The 19890-nt window shown below is 45.2% G+C and overlaps 1 protein-coding gene across 1 annotated transcript in view; it reads left to right on the plus strand.

The window, feature by feature from the left end:
* Nucleotides 1–16646, plus strand: part of LOC124595090 (proline-rich protein 2-like) — a 65661-nt gene extending 49015 nt beyond the window's left edge. Inside the window, exons 2-3 of the mRNA XM_047133684.1 lie at nt 10858–11276; nt 16338–16646. Of these exons, the coding sequence (XP_046989640.1) occupies nt 10858–11276; nt 16338–16646 (728 nt within the window). The remainder of the gene's footprint in view (nt 1–10857; nt 11277–16337) is intronic.
* The last annotated feature ends 3244 nt before the right edge of the window (nt 16647–19890 follow it).

A 19890-nucleotide genomic window follows, 5' to 3' on the forward strand; every position in this document is an offset into this window, starting at 1 on the left:
GAAAAGGAGAATCTTCTGCAGCGGTCTGGACGGAGAACTCAGAAAGAGACTCATAAAATGTCTTGTATGGAGTGTTCTTCAATATGGCGATGAAACGTGGACGATGAGGAAAAAAGACAGAGAAAGGCTGGAGGCTTTTGAGATCTGGACATGGCGAAAGATGGAAACAATAAGTTGGATGGACAGAGTAAAAAATGAAGAGGTACTGAGAAGAGTGTGAGAGAAAAGATAGTTACTAGATGTAATAAAGAGAAGAAATAGAAATTGGATTGGGCACATATTAAGAAAGAATGACGGACTGATAAAAACAGTTTTAGAAGGTTATGTAGAAGGGAAAAGGAAGCGAGGAAGGAAGAGATTCCAGATACTGGATGACATGATGGACGGTACAACATACAGCACCCTTAAGAAGGAAGCAATGGAGCGCAGAAAATGGAGAGGCAAAGGACCTGCTGACATAGCAGATAACTGATGATATTGAGTGACAATACTAATCACGAGGTAACAAAGTTAATACTGACAGTACTTCTACTACTACTGCAACTACTGCTGCCACTGATAATAATAATAATAATAATAGTGGGAGACACATAGGTGTACAAAATACACGTTTTCTGATGTAGCCAGTTCTGGGGAAAGGAAATTTAAGGAGACTGCACCAGCTGAGAACACTTTTTGGTTGGAGAGAAGGATGTACAAGGATAACGCACTCTTACAGGGGTAATGGTAATCATTATTGTTACTTTAGTAGATATGTCATCAACTGCCTTCTTAAGCTGAAGATGTTATTCAATTCTCTAATATAATGCAGGTAATTATTCCAGTTTCGGGTTCCTGCTACTGAGGACTTGGAGAGAGTGGCTGAACCATGGAGCGGGACAGAAAGGATTTTGCCCTGATGGGAATGGGTGTTTCTGCTAAGTTGCTCAGACAAGAGCGGAAAAGACAAGGAGAGATAAGGAGGACAGTGTACGTAGGTAAGAGAAGTCACTGTGATATGGAAGTCACTGTGCTTATCTGTACGCAGCCGGGATAGCTGTGCATATGATGGTGAAATATGAGCAAAGAGTCTAACATCATAAATATAACGAATACAGGCATTCATAGCCAGTTCCACGTGCTGTAAGATTTCCTGAGAAAGACCTTGCAGAATAACATCGCTTTAATCAGCAATTGGAAGTACAAGTGTTTGTGCAAGCTTCTTCTTCAGGGCATGGAGAGATGCCTTCTTGCACACTTAAGTTACCTGCTCAGTCAAATTTAGTTTTTTATTTATTAATATGACTTGACTCTTTGCTGAAGGAGAGAAGTTGATATTTGCCCCATTTAGAGTTGAAGATGGTAGAGATTCCCGATATTTCGGCTAATGAGCCTAGATCAACGAATCACTACTGTTTGGGTTTTCGGTGGGTTGAGCTTAAACCCTATATCCTGCTCCCATTTTGAGAGTGCAAAAGGTCAGTTCTGAGATTCTCGATAGCTTTGTTTGGGTTTATTAGTTTTGCGATTTAGAAATGGAGGCGTAAATGAGGCATCTGCATTAACACAAAACTGATGTCACTTCATTGACGCCTCATACTACATGCCTCCGTTGTGACTTTATGGTACCGGATATGACGCATTGCTGGCGTGATGTCAGGTGTGAACAAAACCATTGCACTGCACTTTACGAGAAATTTAGGCTGATATGTTTGTCAAGTAAACTGTCGAAATCTACAGTGTCAACGGCTTTGCTGGACGCATGATAGTGGCCTCTTGTGAATCTATGGCAAGCTTCAGGTCATCTGTTATCTTTATTAAGGTAGATGTTGTGCTGCGATGTTTACAGAACACTGACTGGTATTCGTCTAGTAGTTTGTTTGTAGTTAGGTAGCTTCTTAGCTGGTCGTGAACTATATATTCTAAAGCCTTGGACAACGCAGAAAGGATGCAAGTAGGTGGGTAATCAGAGGGTTTTGTGGCAATGTCCTTTTTAGGTAGGGGCTTAAACAGTCCCTGTTTCCAGGCTTCAAAGAAAACACTTGTGGTTAAGGAGTGATTGAAGGTACCTGCTGTACTGGGCAGTATTGGATCATTAACAAGCTTCATCATTTGCAGTGTGATGTCATCGTGTCCAGTAGATGCTGAACTAGTACGCATGATGGCTTTCTTGGCCGTATGCTTTAGATACAATTTTTAATGGCTACATTAGTTTACACCCATGAAGTAATCAATGAGTCTTTCCTTCGGTTGTGGTAATGTGAAGTGCCAGTTCAGTTCTTCAGCTGGGACAACTGGATCAGTCGCAGCTTTTACTTTGCCTATATCAAAAGTACACAGGTTGTCCCATAGAGAAGCTGGTCTACTTCCTACTTCATCCCCTCATGTGGGAATAGTTGGTTTGAGCCAGATCTCTGAAATGCCCTGAAATATGTAACGGTTTATGTCGAAATGAGCTGCAGGAATTGAACGTCTGATGTGCTCAGGTGCACGGTGCGTGGAGCTGCCGCTCCCGGACATTTCTGACTCTGGGTTACCGCTAGGGAGCAAAGCGTAATAAAAACATGTTGAGATGAGGCATTGCGGTTTGCCGAAAGTGAAAGAAGCAGGTATCCTGAGGGAGGATGGAAGTTTTGTGGGCAATGGCAGCAGGATTTGCTGTGGTCATTGAAAAGTCGACTTGTAAGAGGGAAATATAGGGAGCAGTCCTGAAACGGATAACTGGTCTCATGGGGATATTGTCCTTAGGTACTGTGGTACTCTATACTTGCTTCTAACAAGGAGACGGCACGACCGTGGGGTCGGGGATTTGTCCGAAATTTTGTGTGGTGGTTAAACTATTAGGACGCACTACCCGGAAAATCCCGGGAAAATCGATCCAAAGTTTCTTAGGTGCCTTATGAGTATAAAATGTTAGTCCACTGCTGAGCCGCCGCCTCACCTAGATGGTTAGGGCTCGGACTCTTACGCCAGAGGTGTCGGGTTAGATTCCCCCTCCGGCACTTTTTTTTTCTTCTGTTTCATTTTCTTGTCTTATTCCACCAATTATTCAGAAAGTTTCCCAAACCTACATTATCTTTAAGAAATTAGTTACAATACTAAATAATTCTTTTTTTCTTTTTGTCCAACAACACAGTTTGTGACGGTGGGTTTTCCATTTCCCATTGTAAAGTATATGAGGAGAAACATTGGGTTTTTCATCAGAATAACAGAGTCGATTGGGAAACATTCAATTTTTATACATGTAACAATTATAAACAAGAACCGCAGTGGTTATTGTCTTAAAAACAAACAAAGCAATAATTTTTGCGACATCTTCCGCAACATATAAAAGCGGATTTTTTACAATCACAGGGCGTTTGCAATAAATCTGTACAAAAACATGCCCCATTAACATTTACGAAAATGTTTCGAGTTTCTGATAATTTTGAGGCAAACTAGGCATATTGAATCATCTCTCGGAATATTGGTGACGATAATTGATGGTGAATTATAGAATGAATTTTTATACAATCTTCCCGGGAATTAATTTCACGATTCTTCTCTAACAATGCGCTGCAATTTTGCAAGCGCTTTATGAAATTTTTAACTTGCCTGTAAAAGTAAACGTCACAAGGTTGCACCAAAGAAGTGCATTCTGGAGGTATGACTTGTACAGACCAAGTTGCCATATTTTCGTCATCTTGAAAAATTGCGTCATATATCTCCGAATTCGTTTGACCTCCCCAAGAGTCAATGAGAAGTGAATATTTATTCTCCCCGACCTAAGATTTTAAACATTTCCGGAGAAAATCCATGTATAAAACTGTTGTTAATTTTCCGGACTTCGATGATGTTAGGATGACGTTCGTATAAGTATTGGCTTAGCCATCTATTAATTTGTGAATACGAGGTCCGAAATGGCCGGTCGCTTCTTGTAAGCATATGAAGACATGTGGGAGCAGTTTTCCGGATAATGTTATTGAATATTGTGCGGTGTACTAATGCGTCGCTTTATTCAAATCCGACTTTTTCACGAAAACTGTTTTACTCCCTTTTTCAGTGAGAGTCCTGTTGAAAACAGATTGATATTGGCATCCTAAAATAGTTGTACTTTTAATATTAAACAATATTCCAATGTGTATGTAAATATCTTTTTCTATAATTAAATTTGAATTGATATATTTTACATCAGTAAAAACATTTTGTACGCAGAAAACACGTATTTACCTGTTTGGTCAGTATTTATCACATAATCCTCATGTTATTGAGGAATTAAACGGCACGTCTGCCGTCGGAAGGTCTCCGAAGACGCCTGGATGTCCTCCATTGACGCCGCTTCTTTTTTCGAAACCAGTTTCGTGACCTTGCGTTGTCAAATTCTGTGCTTCTGTTTAAATGCCGTGACCCATCGATCAGACGCCTTGAATTTGAAATCGACGAATCGTGCAGCCGCAGCCAATGCCCAGTGCTGTAGATTTTTTGTCGTGGCTTGCTGATATTGCTGTCTTGCTTCCACAAAACGATCGTAGGTCCACTAATCTATCGCCTCAAATTTATCCACTTTTAATCTCTTTCTCCCATTGTGAAAGATATTCTTTTCTCTTCAATAGGCGGCATCCACTTTTTTGCAATGTCGCCAAGGACCATGTTGGGTGCGCTTTAGCAATATTCACGACTTTGACTTTGTAGGCAATGGGAATCATGTCACTTTTAAATCTTTTCGGTGACGGTTTATATTCGTCTGGAGACGAATCACTTTGTGACACTTCGAACTGTTCGTCGTTCTTCTCACATTCTTCGCAATCCTCATGAGTGTGAATTAATTCCTCTTCAGTTACGAATGTTTTTTCATTCAAAAGTTCCAGAGTATTATTATAAAGTTCTCCGGCCAATAACATAGCATCGCGAGAGATGTCTTCCGCAAATGTCGATGCAATTAAATTATTTTCCGTCAACAGCTTTTCATAATACACCACTGCGTCCTTCAATCGTAATTTTGATGGATCACTATGAATGGATTCTTCAGAAATTTCTTCTCCTATTCAAGATGAGCCAGCAACATCTTCAGTCGACATGTTTAACCACGGATCGGAATAACACGTTGAAATTTGAAACATGCTATGGTCGCAGGTACGAATCCTGCCTCGGGCATGGATGTGTGTGATGTCCTTAGGTTAGTTAGGTTTAAGTAGTTCTAAGATCTAGGGGACTAATGACCACAGAAGTTAAGTCCCATAGTGCTCAGAGCCATTTGCCAAATTTGAAACAGGCACGTCTGTTCACGACGAAATCGAAAAACAGACTACCGTTTACTTCTGACGTCTCACTCACAGTCCTATGCGCAGATGACCGTTATAATCCCAAGGGGACCCTTACAAAGCCCCTTGAAACCCCATAAAACGAAATAGAACAACGAGCACGAATATTTTTCAGTGAATGGAAAACTTTACGTTCCTGAGCTAAAATAATGTTTTAAAAATAATGTAGGTTTGAGAAACTTTTTGAATAATTGGTGGAACAACAAAAGAAAATGAAGCAAAAGAAAAAAAAAGTGTGGACGAGGAATCGAACCCGAGACCTCTGGCGTAAGAGTCCGAGCCCTAACCATCTTTTTTTTTTTTTTTTTAACAGCACCTTAGACCGCTTTTTTTTCGCGGGCAAGTGCTCTACCATCTATTTTTTTTACAAGGAAACCACTTTATTTGCCAGGAATGAGAGGTTTTTTTTAAGGAAGGCAGGAGAACCAGAAGCCTTTATTATTCACAAAATAAACATAGTACGTCCTGACACATGAAAACTGTCCTGGAAGGAACCTCGCTGCCGTTCTACCATGCAGTATGAAATAACAACAAAATTAAAGTGGGGACCTCCGGCACCCAAAAGAAAAAAATTTATATATATGAAAACAAAATATGAAGTACATCCTTTTGCTAACTGTGCAAGCGTCAGTTTTTCCTAGGTCGCATACTCGCATAGTGTCCTTAGCCGATCACTTTACTTGGTCGGTTTCACAACGACAGCACCGCCGCTCATCTTTGCGCACCCGGCACACCCCAAGTATATGGCGGGTCCGCAAAAACCGTTACTAGGAAATTGGCATACCAATCCTTGTACTTGTATAGCAGTAATAGTTTTGTGTATCCATCTTGCAGGTATTGCCAGTGTTATATCCTAGCCAGTAATGCCACCCGAGCCCGCTGCCAAAAGGTTGGCAGCATCAAAGTCCGGACGCCGTCCGCATAAGCAGCGCCAGCGAGACAGGAAATCGCCGCAAGTCTGCGCGCGCCACCGCTGGCTTCTGGTTTCTTAAGCGCTGGACTCGCGAGCGCTAGGACAGTTCTGGATTCGCCGCTCAGTTGTATACTCGCCACCGAATTGTGTACTTGCTAGTCAGTTGTGTGTTCATCGCAGCAGAGTTGTTGTTTGTCGTCAGCCGACGCTGACCTAGCCGCTCCGACTCGAACTAGACAGATTTCTGTAGACACGGAGTTCACTACTGTACTTCGTTAATAAAGATAAGTACCGACTTTTATTTAATCAGAGTGTTTGGGTTTTCATCTTTCTGTTCACTGTTCCAGCGGACCGGTCGGCCCGCTATTAAAAGTGTGGCGGTGACTTCGTAAGCCGATTCTACAGCGAATTGTTTGTCGCTACGAACGCCGCCACAAAACTGGCGACGAGGACTTCCGAACTCGTGTGCAGGGCTGGTTCAACTTGTTTCTGATTATACTAATTATAGCGATAAAATTTTGGGGGCTGGTTTAATTTGTGTTCAGTATGTCTGCCGACTTACAACAGTTGATCTTGTTACAGAGTCAGCAAATACAAAGTCTGGTGGAAGCAATAGCCAAACAAGCGGCTAATCCTCCAACACAAAAGGAACAAGCACAGGCAGCACCACCTTTCCGTGCTTTTGATGCATCAAGAGAAGAATGGCGAGAATATTTCGCGCAGTTGCAGGCGCACATGACAGTCTACAAAATCACAGGTACTGAGCGGCAGCTTTATTTAATTTCCACCGCAGGCGTGGAAGTCTATCGACTACTTTGTAAGTTGTTCCCGGAATCCCAGCCAGAAGCTTTAGACTATGACGTTGTTGTTAACAAGCTTGCTGAGTATTTCGAGTCGCGAGTTCATGTGGCAGCAGCCAGATTCAAGTTCTTCAGATTAAAGAAACTGCCACATCAATCTAATAAACAGTGGTTAACAGATTTACGGGGCCTCACCCGTCAGTGCCGATTTAATTGTGTGTGTGGAGCTTCCTACAGTGATGTCATGTTACGAGACGCTATTACTCAAAACATTGCAGATTCTCGTATTCGTGCTGCTATCTTAAAGTTGCCTGACCCGTCATTAGAGACTGTGATGAACATCATTGAAGCCCAAGATACTTTTGACTATGCTGAGTGTGAGTTAGATCAGCCATGTATTTCTCAAATTGCCTGTCCTAAGCAAGTTATGTCACGCCCGCGGCCCCACCGGCAGAGTCCGACTGTAAACACTAGCCGGCCGCGTCATGTTAAACACATTCGTCAGCCGCGTGTGCAAAATGATAGAGTTAAGTCTTGCCCTAATTGTGTTCTTGCTCATCCTCGTGAACGTCGCCCGTTAAGAAACGCGGTTTGTCACTTTTGTCAAAGGAAAGGACACATCCAGACTGTTTGTTTGCGTAAACACAAGAACAATTCTAGTGCTGCCCAGCCCATGGATATTCATGTTCTTCAAAGCCAGCCCGCCCAGAAGGTCGCGTTTAAAGCCTCTTCCACGGTTCGTGTGGGTAATAAACTTGTTCGCAATAAGCCACCCACCCAGCCCTCTGCTATGCTACCCAAGCGTAATTCAAACGCTGTAAAAAGTAATGTACAGACTGCAAGTGAAGCGGGAGTTGTTGTTCCACCCGCCCAACCCACGAGTTGTCGTAAGCAGCGAACACGCGCTAAACGCGCTGATTTTGTGTCTTCCGCCTCCCCTGCACCGATCCAGAGACAGTGTAATAAACTATTTGTGAAGCTACGCATCCAGGATAAGACCTTCAATTTTCAATTAGACACTGGTGCGTCTGTGATTCTCATAAATAGTGCTACGTATGCGGCTATCGGCCGCCCTAAACTGTCAGCGGCAAAACATTCTTTGGCTACTTATAGTGGAGAACAAATTCCTGTGTTAAGTGTATGTAGCGTGCCAGCCACATTCCGTGGCAATACAAAAACAGTTTCATTCACAGTGCTCCGCGCTACAGACAGTGTAAACATTTTCTTATTAGACTGTTTTGACTTGTTTGGCCTGTCTATCCAAGACAATGTGTTGCAAATTAATTCTGTTGTTGTTCCTCAAGACAGCATAACCGATTTGTGTAACCAATACAGTGACATATTTAAAGACGAACTAGGTTGTGCTGCGAACTTTGCCGCTCATATTAAGTTAAAAGATAATGCTCAGCCTCGATTTTTTCGTGCTCGTCCAGTGCCTCACGCCCTCCGGGCACCTGTAGCAGATGAACTTCGTCGTTGGCAAAACAACGGTGTTATTCAACCCGTTTCAGCGAGCCAGTGGGCTTCTCCCTTAGTTATTATAAAGAAACCGTCTGGCAAGTTACGTTTGTGTGCTGATTTTAAATCGACAGTTAATCCTCAGACTGTCATTGATTCTTTTCCTTTGCCTAGACCGGACGAGCTGATGGATACGTTAGGGGAAGCTCGTTTCTTTTCCAAATTGATCTCCGTGAAGCATATTTGCAGTTGCCGCTCGACGAGCAATCACAACAGTATTTTGTCATAAACACGTCGTTGGGGTTGTTCCGTTTTCTGCGCTTGCCTTTTGGTTGTGCGTCAGCTCCAGCTGTTTTTCAGCGTTTTTTTGTCACAACTTCTGGCTAATGTGCCATCGTGTTGCAACTATTTAGACGATATTGTTGTGTCCGGTCGGACGCCTGCTGAACATTTCCGTAATTTGGAGTGTTTGTTTACAGTGTTGTCTCAGGCAGGCCTACGTTGCAACATCGATAAATGTTCATTTTTCCTTACGGAGATGGAGTATCTGGGACATGTTATTAATGCTCAAGGCATTCATCCCTCCCAGTCACATTTAGCAGCTATTCGTGATTTGCCCGCCCCTCGCAACCTGCAGGAATTGCAAGCAGTTCTTGGCAAATTGACATATTATATTAGGTTTATACCTAATGCATCACAGATTGCTGCACCGTTGCATCGTCTCCGCCGTAAGAATGTTCCGTTTGTGTGGTCAGCTGATTGCCAATCAACCTTTCAGCAACTTAAAGAGGCTTTATTGAATGATCATTGTCTGGTCCATTACGACCCTAACAAGCCTCTGGTGTTAGCTTGTGATGCCTCTTCTTTCGGCCTCGGTGCTGTGTTGTCTCACCGAGTCGGTAACACCGAACGTCCTATTGCGTTCGCATCTAAATTGCTAAACAAAGCTCAGTGTAAATATAGCCAATTGGACAAGGAAGCGTTGGCTATTGTGTTCGGTGTCACAAAATTCCATCACTACCTCTATGGTGGACCATTCTATTTAGTAACAGATCACAAGCCCCTGACGTCACTGTTTCATCCGTCTAAACCAGTTCCTCAGCGGACAGCTCAGAGACTACAACATTGGGCTCTTTTGTTATCACAATACCAGTATGAGATACTGTATCGCCCTACAGCTCAGCATGCAAACGCTGACGCGCTTTCTAGAATGCCGATTGCTGCGGATGGTGTCTTCGATTCCTCTGACGACTCTTGCCATCAGATTGACGCCGATGAGCATCAATCCCTCCGGGATTTTCCGATTGATTATCGTCAGGTGGCACGTGAGACAGCTACGGATCCTCATCTGAGTTTACTATTACGTTTTGTTCAACGTGGTTGGCCGTCCAAGGCAAAGGACATATCGGATCCTGTGGTTCGTCGCCATTATCCGCAACGTCATCTGTTGTCTGTTTCGCACGGAGTTTTGCTGTTACGCACCGAGAATGACCAGCTTCGTGTAGTGGTTCCCCAAGTGCTCTAATCCAAGGTCCTCGACTTGTTGCATCAAGGTCATTAGGGAGTGGTCCGCACCAAGCAGCTTGCCCGCCGTCATTGTACATGGATCGGCATTGATAAGCAGATTACGCAGATGTCTACAGATTGTTCGACGTGTGCCGAACACCAAGCTGCTCCGCCTCAACGCTATTTTGAGTGGGCACGCCCTGCCGGTCCCTGGCAGCGGGTACATATTGATTTCGCTGGTCCATATTGGAATTCTCGTTGACTCATCGTGATAGATGCATTTAGTAATTTTCCGTTTGTTGTGCCCATGCAGTCTACAACGTCTGCACAAACTATACAGGCGTTGACTTCAATTTTTTGTATTGAGGGTCTTCCAGAAGTTTTAGTGTCTGACAATGGTCCACAATTTACCTCTGCTGAATTTGAAAGTTTTTGTTCTGCCAATGGCATTCGCCATGTTCTTACTCCGCCGTTCCACCCTCAATCGAATGGTGCAGCGGAACGTTTTGTACGCACATTCAAGGATCATATGGACCGCCTTCGTGCTACGCACTCTCGTCAGCAGGCCCTCATCACGTTCCTGTCGTCGTACCGGACCATGCCACGCGACGGCCCTTCGCCTGCGGAGCTTCTCCACGGCCGTCGTCATCGCACCCTACTACGGTTGTTGCATCCCCCGGATCGACCCGCCGCTTCTGAGCATCGCACGCGTTTTCAGCGCAACGACGCCGTTTTTTCAGAGTTTATCACGGTCGCCGTCGTTGGGAACGTGGTACCGTGATAAGTGTCCAGGGTCGCGGTTTTTATACTGTTCAAGGTGCAACTGGGGTGCACAGGAGGCATCAGAACCAGTTGCGCCGCGCTGGCCGCCCGGATTCTGCCGCTCGTTCTTTGTCCACAGATTTGGTCCGCGGCGGGTTCCAGCCGCGCCTTCCGACTTCGCTGCCGCCCCCAGGGCAGCAGCAGCAGCAGCCGTCGCCGCTACCACGCCGACAGCCCGTCCCGTTGATGCCTCCCGCGCAGCTTCATCCGGGAGCGCCCCAGGTGGTCGCTCCGGCGCCTGCGGTCCCTCTTCAGTCGCCACCGCCTTCGGAGCTGATGGACGTCGACCCCTCAGCCTGGCCGCCTTCCCAAGCGGTGGCTTTGCAGCCTGTCCTGCAGCCGCTTTCCTTGGGCACCCCCAAGGAGTCTGACACCGCAGCGCCTTGTCCGGCGCCCACTCAGCAGCCGTCGCCGCAGCGTCAGGAGACGCTGCCTCTCTTCGTGGGTCCCGACGCCCCGTCGCGGCCAGTACCAGAAGCTGCGCCCGTGGTCACAGGCGTGCACCCTGACCTCGGTTTTCAGTCGGTGTTTTCCGAGGCCCCGCGCAGCCAATGCTGCGGTGCGGACCGGGGACTGCCACCGACAACAGTCTCCGCCCCGGTCTCTTCTGCTACGCCTGCGGCCCGACCCCTCCCCCGCCGTCGACGCTCGCCACGTCATTATTCAACGACGGTGTGGCGATTTGGGGGGGGAGGAGTGTTATATCCTAGCCAGTAATGCCACCCGAGCCCGCTGCCAAAAGGTTGGCAGCATCAAAGTCCGGACGCCGTCCGCATAAGCAGCGCCAGCGAGACAGGAAATCGCCGCAAATCTGCGCGCGCCACCGCTGGCTTCTGGTTTCTTAAGCGCTGGAGTCGCGAGCGCTAGGACAGTTCTGTATTCGCCGCTCAGTTGTATACTCGCCACCGAATTGTGTACTTGCTAGTCAGTTGTGTGTTCATCACAGCAGAGTTGTTGTTTGTCGTCAGCCGACGCTGACCTAGCCGCTCCGACTCGAACTAGACAGATTTCTGTAGACACGGAGTTCACTACTGTGTTTCTGTATCTTCGTTAATAAAGATAAGTACCGACTTTTATTTAATCAGAGTGTTTGGGTTTTCATCTTTCTGTTCACTGTTCCAGCGGACCGGTCGGCCCGCTATTAAAAGTGTGGCGGTGACTTCGTAAGCCGTTTCTACAGCGAATTGCTTGTCGCTACGAACGCCGCCACAAAAGCCAGTAATCCAGGACGTTCAGTACGTTCTGACGTGTCTCTATAGATGTAATGGACCGTCATACGTGTGATCCACGTCACCGCGTTCGTCTTATGACGTGGAAAATACGTTTCCTCTGAAAAAAATACCATGTCAGGAGAGACTGCTGTATAGATAGTGCGCCGCATGAGCGCTGTTATCTTTCTTGCGAGAGTCCAAACAGCCAATGCCTCACCGCAGACCAGCCGATGGTCGTCTGTATCCAGCACGCCGCATTGCTGACACAAGGGCGAATCCGCCAAATGTATTGCGCACTTTTTATCATTCGTAGGGTATTTTCGGTTCACGACAATGTACCATGTTGATCTGACTGTCGTAGGTAGATGGGGGTGGTGGACCGAGCGCCACACCACGTGCCAACTAACAGCTGGATGTTTCCGTTCCACCCTATTCGGGGCGATCGGTCGATCCATCTAGGCGAGGCGGCAGCTCGACAATGGACTAACATTTTATACTCATAAGGCACCTAAGAAACTTTGGATCGATTTTTCCCGGGATTTTCCGGGTAGTGCGTCCTAATAGTTTAACCACACAAAATTTCGGACAAATCCCTGACCCCACGGTCGCGCCGTCTCCTTGTAAGTAATAAGCTGCTGCTCTTTTTTTCTTTTTACCCAAGTTTTTTTCTGTGTTTTTATATGTTTCTGACAGTTTCAATATGTTCCTCAGTTTTATTTGGACTCTGTTAGTTGGATCAGACTAGTTAAAATTATCTTTTTATTCTTATAATAAGCAACCAGTAGCATAAAAGAAATGTGATTTCTTTACCGATTTCGGGCACTTGCTGCCCTTCAGAAGGTCAAGTCACAAGCTCCAGCCATACGACGGACTACACATTTTGTTTATGTTGACAGGTTCCCTACGAGCATGCTACTGACTATTTTCTGTCATTCATGTAAACCTGTTTAGCCATAATCACCAGTGTTACTATTGTATGATTTTGTAGCTACTGCCCCTTGCCTGTAGCTTTTTGAACAAATCAATTGTTAGTAGTTCTTCGTAATGTTCTGTCTTCTTTCTGTGGGTTTTCTTGTTTTTGACAAAACCATTTACTTGTTTTTCTATCAGTTTCATAATTCTTCCAGCACTTGTAAATTTTTTTGTTTTTCTCCTTTTCTTGCAGTGCATTCTGCTTCTATTACAATATTTTTAACGTCTACATTTGACTCATTCTTATTGCTGCTATATTTAAGACCTCTCTCTATCAAATTTCTTTCTGTTTTATTTATTCTTAGTCAACATAAAGCACTATCTTCCCACTAAAAAAAATGTGAATTATGAGTGACAAAGAAGGTGTGAAATATTTCCTTATGTTCAGGATGTCCATGTTGTTACTACCTCGTTTCACTATCTAAACATATAGGACACTTCATAGGAATTAGTGTTTATTGAATGCTGCCTTCATTGTGTGGCAGTTTTAATAGCCAGAAGTGTGATTACTCCTGGATGAATTTTGGGTGGCCTGCATTTTAATTTTACATCCTATACAGTCTGATTCGCAATCCTATTACAGGATCCAGGTGGTTGTAGAACGATGTTAGTTGATCAAGTTTTGAGAATGAAACCATGACCACAAATGTTATGGTTCTTAAGTAAAATAAGTTTGAGGATCAGATCGGTTTCAAATCATCCACTTCATAGTACCCGCACCAACAGAAAAGAGGGCACCATTGTCAGTCCGTGCCGTAGTTATGACATCACACCCAACTACAACAACTGCTGCCAGAAACTGGTACGTTCGTAACTAAGAGGGTTGACTGTGGTGGTCCATGGACGCGCTGCATTCTCAAGAGGACGTCCTTCGTCACGTAGGAGACAAACGGACAGCGAGTAACCGAACCTTTGCACTTGTCATGAGATCCTGTAGAGTACACAAGTCAGATCTCATTGGCTCCGCTGTGAGCGTACCATGAACCAGGAAGTTTGAAAGCGATTCAATCTTCTAACTTATTTTACAGCCAAACTGTACAGGTCACAAACGAAACTCTGTCGACAAACTCCCCTATATAACACCTAGACGCATGCAACACAGATTGTGGAACACTCCGTATATGAGAGCTGGTGCGTAAGTTCAAAGCTCTCTTCCATAAGTTGAATAAACACAACAGCTAGCGACCAGAGACTTTAGTCATCAATAATATTCTCCTTCACTGTTTGCAACAGTCTGCCAACGCTGGGATAACTTTTAGATTCTGCAACTGTATGCATGACGTAGTTTTGAGGCGAAGAACTTGTCGAGCTCTGTTCGTACCACATTTTCATCGTAAAAGAAGTTCCTTAAAGGTTGATCAGTAGAGTGGGGAAAAGGTAAAAATCTGAGGGCACAAGATCGGCTAAATAAGGTGGGTACGGAAAGACTTCCCAAACTAACTCGTGTGTAGTGTTTTTTGTCAGTCTAGCAGAATGCAGGAGGACGTTTTTGTGGAGTAGCATCACTTCACTCAGTTTTCCTGGTCGTTGTTCTTGCATCGCATCTGCGAGACGTCTCAGTTGTTGACAGTAAATGTCAGCAGTGATGGTTACACCTCGAGGAAGCAATTCGTAGAACACCAAGTCGTCGCTGCCCCACCAGATTGATAACATTATCTTTTGTGGATGCGCACAGGTCTTTGTATGATAAGTTACTGATATGTTTGGGCTCAAGCATTCCTTTCCTTCCCTTATGTTAGTATAAAGACACCATTTCCCGTCATCAATAACGATATGTGATAGGAATGGTCGATGTTGTTCACGAGCCAGTTGACGACGAGCAAACAGAGGAACAGAGGTGCACATATACACCTTTGCTTCCAAATGTCTCACAATGGTGGAATGATTACAGTTCATCACATTTGACAGTTCTCGAGTATACTCATATGGATTACTGTGGATTAATGCGTTTAAATGAGCTTCATTGCACACCGAAGGTTTTCCTCAACGTGGAGGGTCACTAACCACAAAACGATCCTCCTTAAACCGAGAAAACCATTTTCTTCCCGTGCTCTGTCCAGTAGCGTTATCTCTATACGAAGAGCAAATGTTTCCGACTCCATCCGCTGCTGTTAGCCCTCTGCTGATCTCAAACAGAGGAATATGTCGGAGGCGCTGCAGTCATGGACTGTGCAGCTGGTCCCGGCGGAGGTTCGAGTCCTCCCTTGGGCATGGGTGTATGTGTTTGTCCTTAGGATAATTTAGGTTAAATAGTGTGTAAGCTTAGGGACTGATGACCTTAGCAGTTAAGTACCATATGATTTGACACACATTGGAATATTAGCAATATGTCGGAAATGTTCCGATTTCTCTTCTTGGCACTCCATTTTCTAGCGTCCACAGGCCCACTCACAATCTCCAAATCACAAAATGAAAATAGGTAAATTCAAATAGCAACAGTGAACTACAAATAAAAAATGACAATCGATAAATAAACCCATAGCAAACGGAATACCAACATGCAATACAAAAACGCTACGAATTTAAGCACCAGCTTAATATTTAGCTCTATGGTACATTCAACATCCATGTAAGTAATTCACAGATAATTAATACTGCTGCTGCAGCTACTACTACTACTACTACTACAACTGACTATTTCGCCCACAGGGGACGGCATTACGACCTCTGCGACTGTTCTATCTCTTGAGCCTTGTCCCGCAGTTACGCAGGGTCAGCCATCGTTAATCGGATTTGGCATGTTAATGGTTGAGGGGTGGCCGGATGCCCTTCCTGCCTCTACCCCGTACCACCCGAGACGGAATTAGTGTACCCCAACTGTCTGCGTCGAGTGTAATCCGTGAAATAGTGCGAATGTGCTCAGATGTCTGAGCGCCGTGTAACTGAGGCGGGACATAGGGACCAGCCCGGTATTCACCTAGCTGGATGTGGAAAACCGCCTAAAAACCACATCCAGGCTGGCCGGCACATCAGCCCACGTCGTTAATCCGATGGGCGGATTCGATCCGGGGTCGGCGCGCCTACCCGAGTCCAGGAAGCAGCGCGTTAGCGCTCTCAGCTACCCTGGCGAGTAGCTCTGCGACTGTTGATCAATACAAATAAAACAGTTTCTGCGTCAGTCACATATTTATTTTGTTACTAAGGACTTCCATCGTCCATACCGTGTAAAGAAATGATCCTCCACCTGAAGATGAACCATCGAAACGCGTAGTGGCAAAATAAACAAGTGACTGACGTAGAAACTGTTTTATTTGTACTGCTGCTGCTGCTGCTGCTGCTGCTGCTGCTGCTACTAATACCAATGGTACAGCTTGTATATACAGTACACCCTCACCCCTGAGAAGCACTCACACGCACACGTCTGAGTGTTGGGCAGGCCTCAGGAGGCAACGAGCCACGCTGCTGCAGCCCCTGCGAGCCGCTGCAACAGCCCGGGGCGCTGGCTGCCTGGAACCGCTATAACGGGCCATTTGCATGTCAAAAGCCCCTAATATGCCACGGTTTCAATTTGCGAGCCGCGCCCGGCCCGAGCAGCGCCGAGCCCGCACGAGCTGCCGCCGGGCCCTCGACGGCTGGCCGGGCCGCGCGCTGCGTACCCGCAAGTGCCTGGAGAGGGCGCCGGCCGCCGCAGCAGAAACGAGATCCGCGGCCGCCTTTTGTCTCGGGGCGCTCCCACCTCTTCTGACGCCCTTACGCAGGACGTCTTCTTGGCTGTTGCGTGGACTGTGAGCTTCGCCCGAGGCGGAAAGTTCAGCGCCAAATAGGAGCTCCGAATGGCCACTTTGCACTCTAAGGCGCGCTTCTCTGCCCATGTTCACTTTATGTGTTGCCCCAATCAAATTTCCGGAGAGTAGTACACATCACTGCTGCTGATATCAGAAGATGGGGACCGCTTGATGGTATTCGACGACAGGTCAACCAATAAAAACCGGGACATGACGAGCAAGTCCAGTACCAATATTTCACCATTGCACCGTATAACACAGTAGCGTATAGTGTCTCATCCCCACGCGCCTTCTTTTTCTTCTTTTCCTCTCTATTGAGTCATCAGTCTTGTGACCAGTTTGATGCCGTCCGCGACGAATTATTCTCCCGTACCCACCTCTCCATCACAGAGTAACGCTTGCACCTTGCGTTCTCAATTATTTGCTAGATGTATCCCAATCTCTGTCTTCCCCAACAAATTTTACCCTCTACAGCTTCCTCTTGTAACATGGAAGTTGTTCCCTGATGTCTTAAGAGATGTCCTGTCCCTCTTTCTTCTCAGTGTTTTACATATATTCCTTTTCTCGCCCATTCTCCAGAGAACTGTTCTGATTCCAGGTGACTGAAAATTCAGGACTTTTTTTTGGGGGGGGGGGGGGGGGAGGGAGGGAGGGGTGTCATCAGTCTTCTGACTGGTTTGATGCGGCTCGCCACGCGTTCCTCTTCTGTGCCAACGTTTTCATCTCAGAGTAGCATTTGACACGTATGTCCTCAATTATTTTCTGGATGTGTTCCAAACTCTGTTTTCTTCTACGGTTTTTACACTTGTAAATAGGCTGCTTAGGTTTTTATGTTGGTAACGCCACGTAGCACCCTGTATGAAAATCACTGACTGCGCTGTGCGCAGTCTGTGGCTGGTTGGACTCATTGTTGGAATATTTGCTTGTGTAGTGTTGGGAAGTTGGATGTGAACATCGTGTAGCGCTGGGCAGTTAGAGGTGAGCCGCCAGCAGTGGTGGATGTGAAGAGAGAGATGGCAGAGTTTTGAGAGGTTACTATAAGCGGACGATCTGGACGTGTGTCCGCCAGAAAAAGAAAATTTGTAAAGATGGATGTCATGAATTGATAGATATATATATATGATGACTTTTGAACATTATTAAGGTAAATACATTGTTTGTACACTATCAAAATCTTTCATTTGCTAACTATGGCTATCAGTAGCTAGTGCCTTCAGTAGTTTGAATGTTTTATTTAGCTGGCAGTATTGGCGCTCGCTGTATTGCAGTAGTTCGAGTAACGAAGATTTTTGTGAGGTAAGTGATTCATGAAAGGTATAGGTTATTGTTAGTCAGGGCCATTATTTGTAGGGATTATTGAAAGTCAGATTGCGTTGCGCTAAAAAAAATATTGTGTGTCAGTTTAGTGATGATCAGAATAAGTAAAGACAGAACTGTCTGAGTACGTTCAGTTTTATTCAGCTGTCTCTGTATCAAATAACGTAGAAGTTTACCAGCACAGTAATTCATAATTTTTCCTAAGGGGACGTTTCACCCTTTACAGCTCCCTCTATTATCAAGGAAGTTATTCCTTGATGTCTTAACAGATGTTGTATCACTCTGTCCCTTCTTCTTGTCAGTGTTTTCTACGTATTCGTTTCCTCTCCCATTCCGCGCAGATACTCCTGTCTTCTGGTTTTCTCACAGTCCTTGTTTCACTGCCATATAACGCTGTTCTCCAAACGTACATTCTCAGAAATTTCTTCCTTAGGTTCAGGTCTGTCTTTGATACTAGTAGACTAATCTTGTCCAGGGATGCCATCTTTCCCAGTACCAGTGGGTTTTTAATGTCCTCCTTGCTCCGTCCATTATGGGTTATTTTGCTTCCAAGGTAGGTCTTTCTTTCATTTACTCTCAATCCATATTCTGTACTCAATAGACTGTTCATTCCATTCATCAAATCCTGTAATTCTTCCTCACTTTCATTTTCATCGGCGAATCTTATCATTGATACCCTTCCACACTGAATTTTACTTGTCATTGCGTGTTCAATGTATAGATTGGACAGTACGAGCGAAAACTTACATCCCCGTCTTACACCCTTTGCAATCCGAACATCTAAATCTACAGGGTGACGCACCTGTCTTTCATCTACTTCTGCATGACTACTCTGCAATTTATACCTAAGTGCCAGGCAGACCAGGCAAGCGTTCGTTGAATCCCCAACAGACTATTTCTCTACCGTTCCTCTGTGTAACAGCACGTGCGAAAAATGAACACTTAAATCTTTTGGTACGACCTATGATTTTCGCATTCAGAGGAGAAAATTTGTGACTGAAATTTCGTGAAAAAATTTCGGCACAGCGAAAAACGGTTGTCTTAATTCTAAATCGGTAACGGTGCTGCTTTTGTAGATAAATAATATTATTAACGGTAGCTGATTGATGTTCTCTCCTTTGCAATAAGTAACTTGTATTTTCTACGCAGCGGGGCGATCTCAAAAATATCAGTCTTCGACAAAATAGCGGAAAGAAAGTTTTGTGCTATATGTCATTGATTCTGAGGCATTACTTTTCATTTGTAACTTTCTGAGGACCAAGCACGGGCCGCGTATATATTTATCCCAATCTTCTATTAGTCCATCTCCTCCTTCCCACTCTCTCTGTCCATCCCCCCCCCCCCCCCATGCAATGCATATTGCTTCTACCAGCTCTCTCCATCCACCTCCTCCACCCCTCTCCCTGTCTCTATCCATCTCTTCCTCCACTTCCCTCCCTCTGTCCATTCCAACCTATCTCTCTCTGTGTCCATCTCATCCTCCCCATTATCCGTGTCCATCTCCTCCTTCCCCCATTCTGTCTGTCCATTTCCTCCATCTCCTTCTCTCTCGTCGCTGTCATCGCAACTCCAATAAGTGACTGGTGGTTTCTTTCCACATGGTGTACCAGATTTGGTTGGAATCGTTCCAGGTGTTCAGGTAGAGTTTTTTTTGGCCCGTGGGTTTGCCCGCGTACGCAAGTGTCAAGTATATTTGACATATATTTAATAAGTTGCACGGTTATTTGTACACATACTTCAGCTGAATCTCTCGTCCGCCCCCGGTAGCTGAGTAGCAGCCGGCACGGTAGCTCAGCGTGTTCGGTCAGAGAGCTGGTTGGCCTCTGTAATAAAAAACTGAGTGGAAGGATCAAGAAAACGAACTTGAACAGATGTCATGTGACGTCC

This window comes from Schistocerca americana, chromosome 1 (genome assembly GCF_021461395.2).
Source record: "Schistocerca americana isolate TAMUIC-IGC-003095 chromosome 1, iqSchAmer2.1, whole genome shotgun sequence".
NCBI lineage: Eukaryota > Metazoa > Arthropoda > Insecta > Orthoptera > Acrididae > Schistocerca > Schistocerca americana.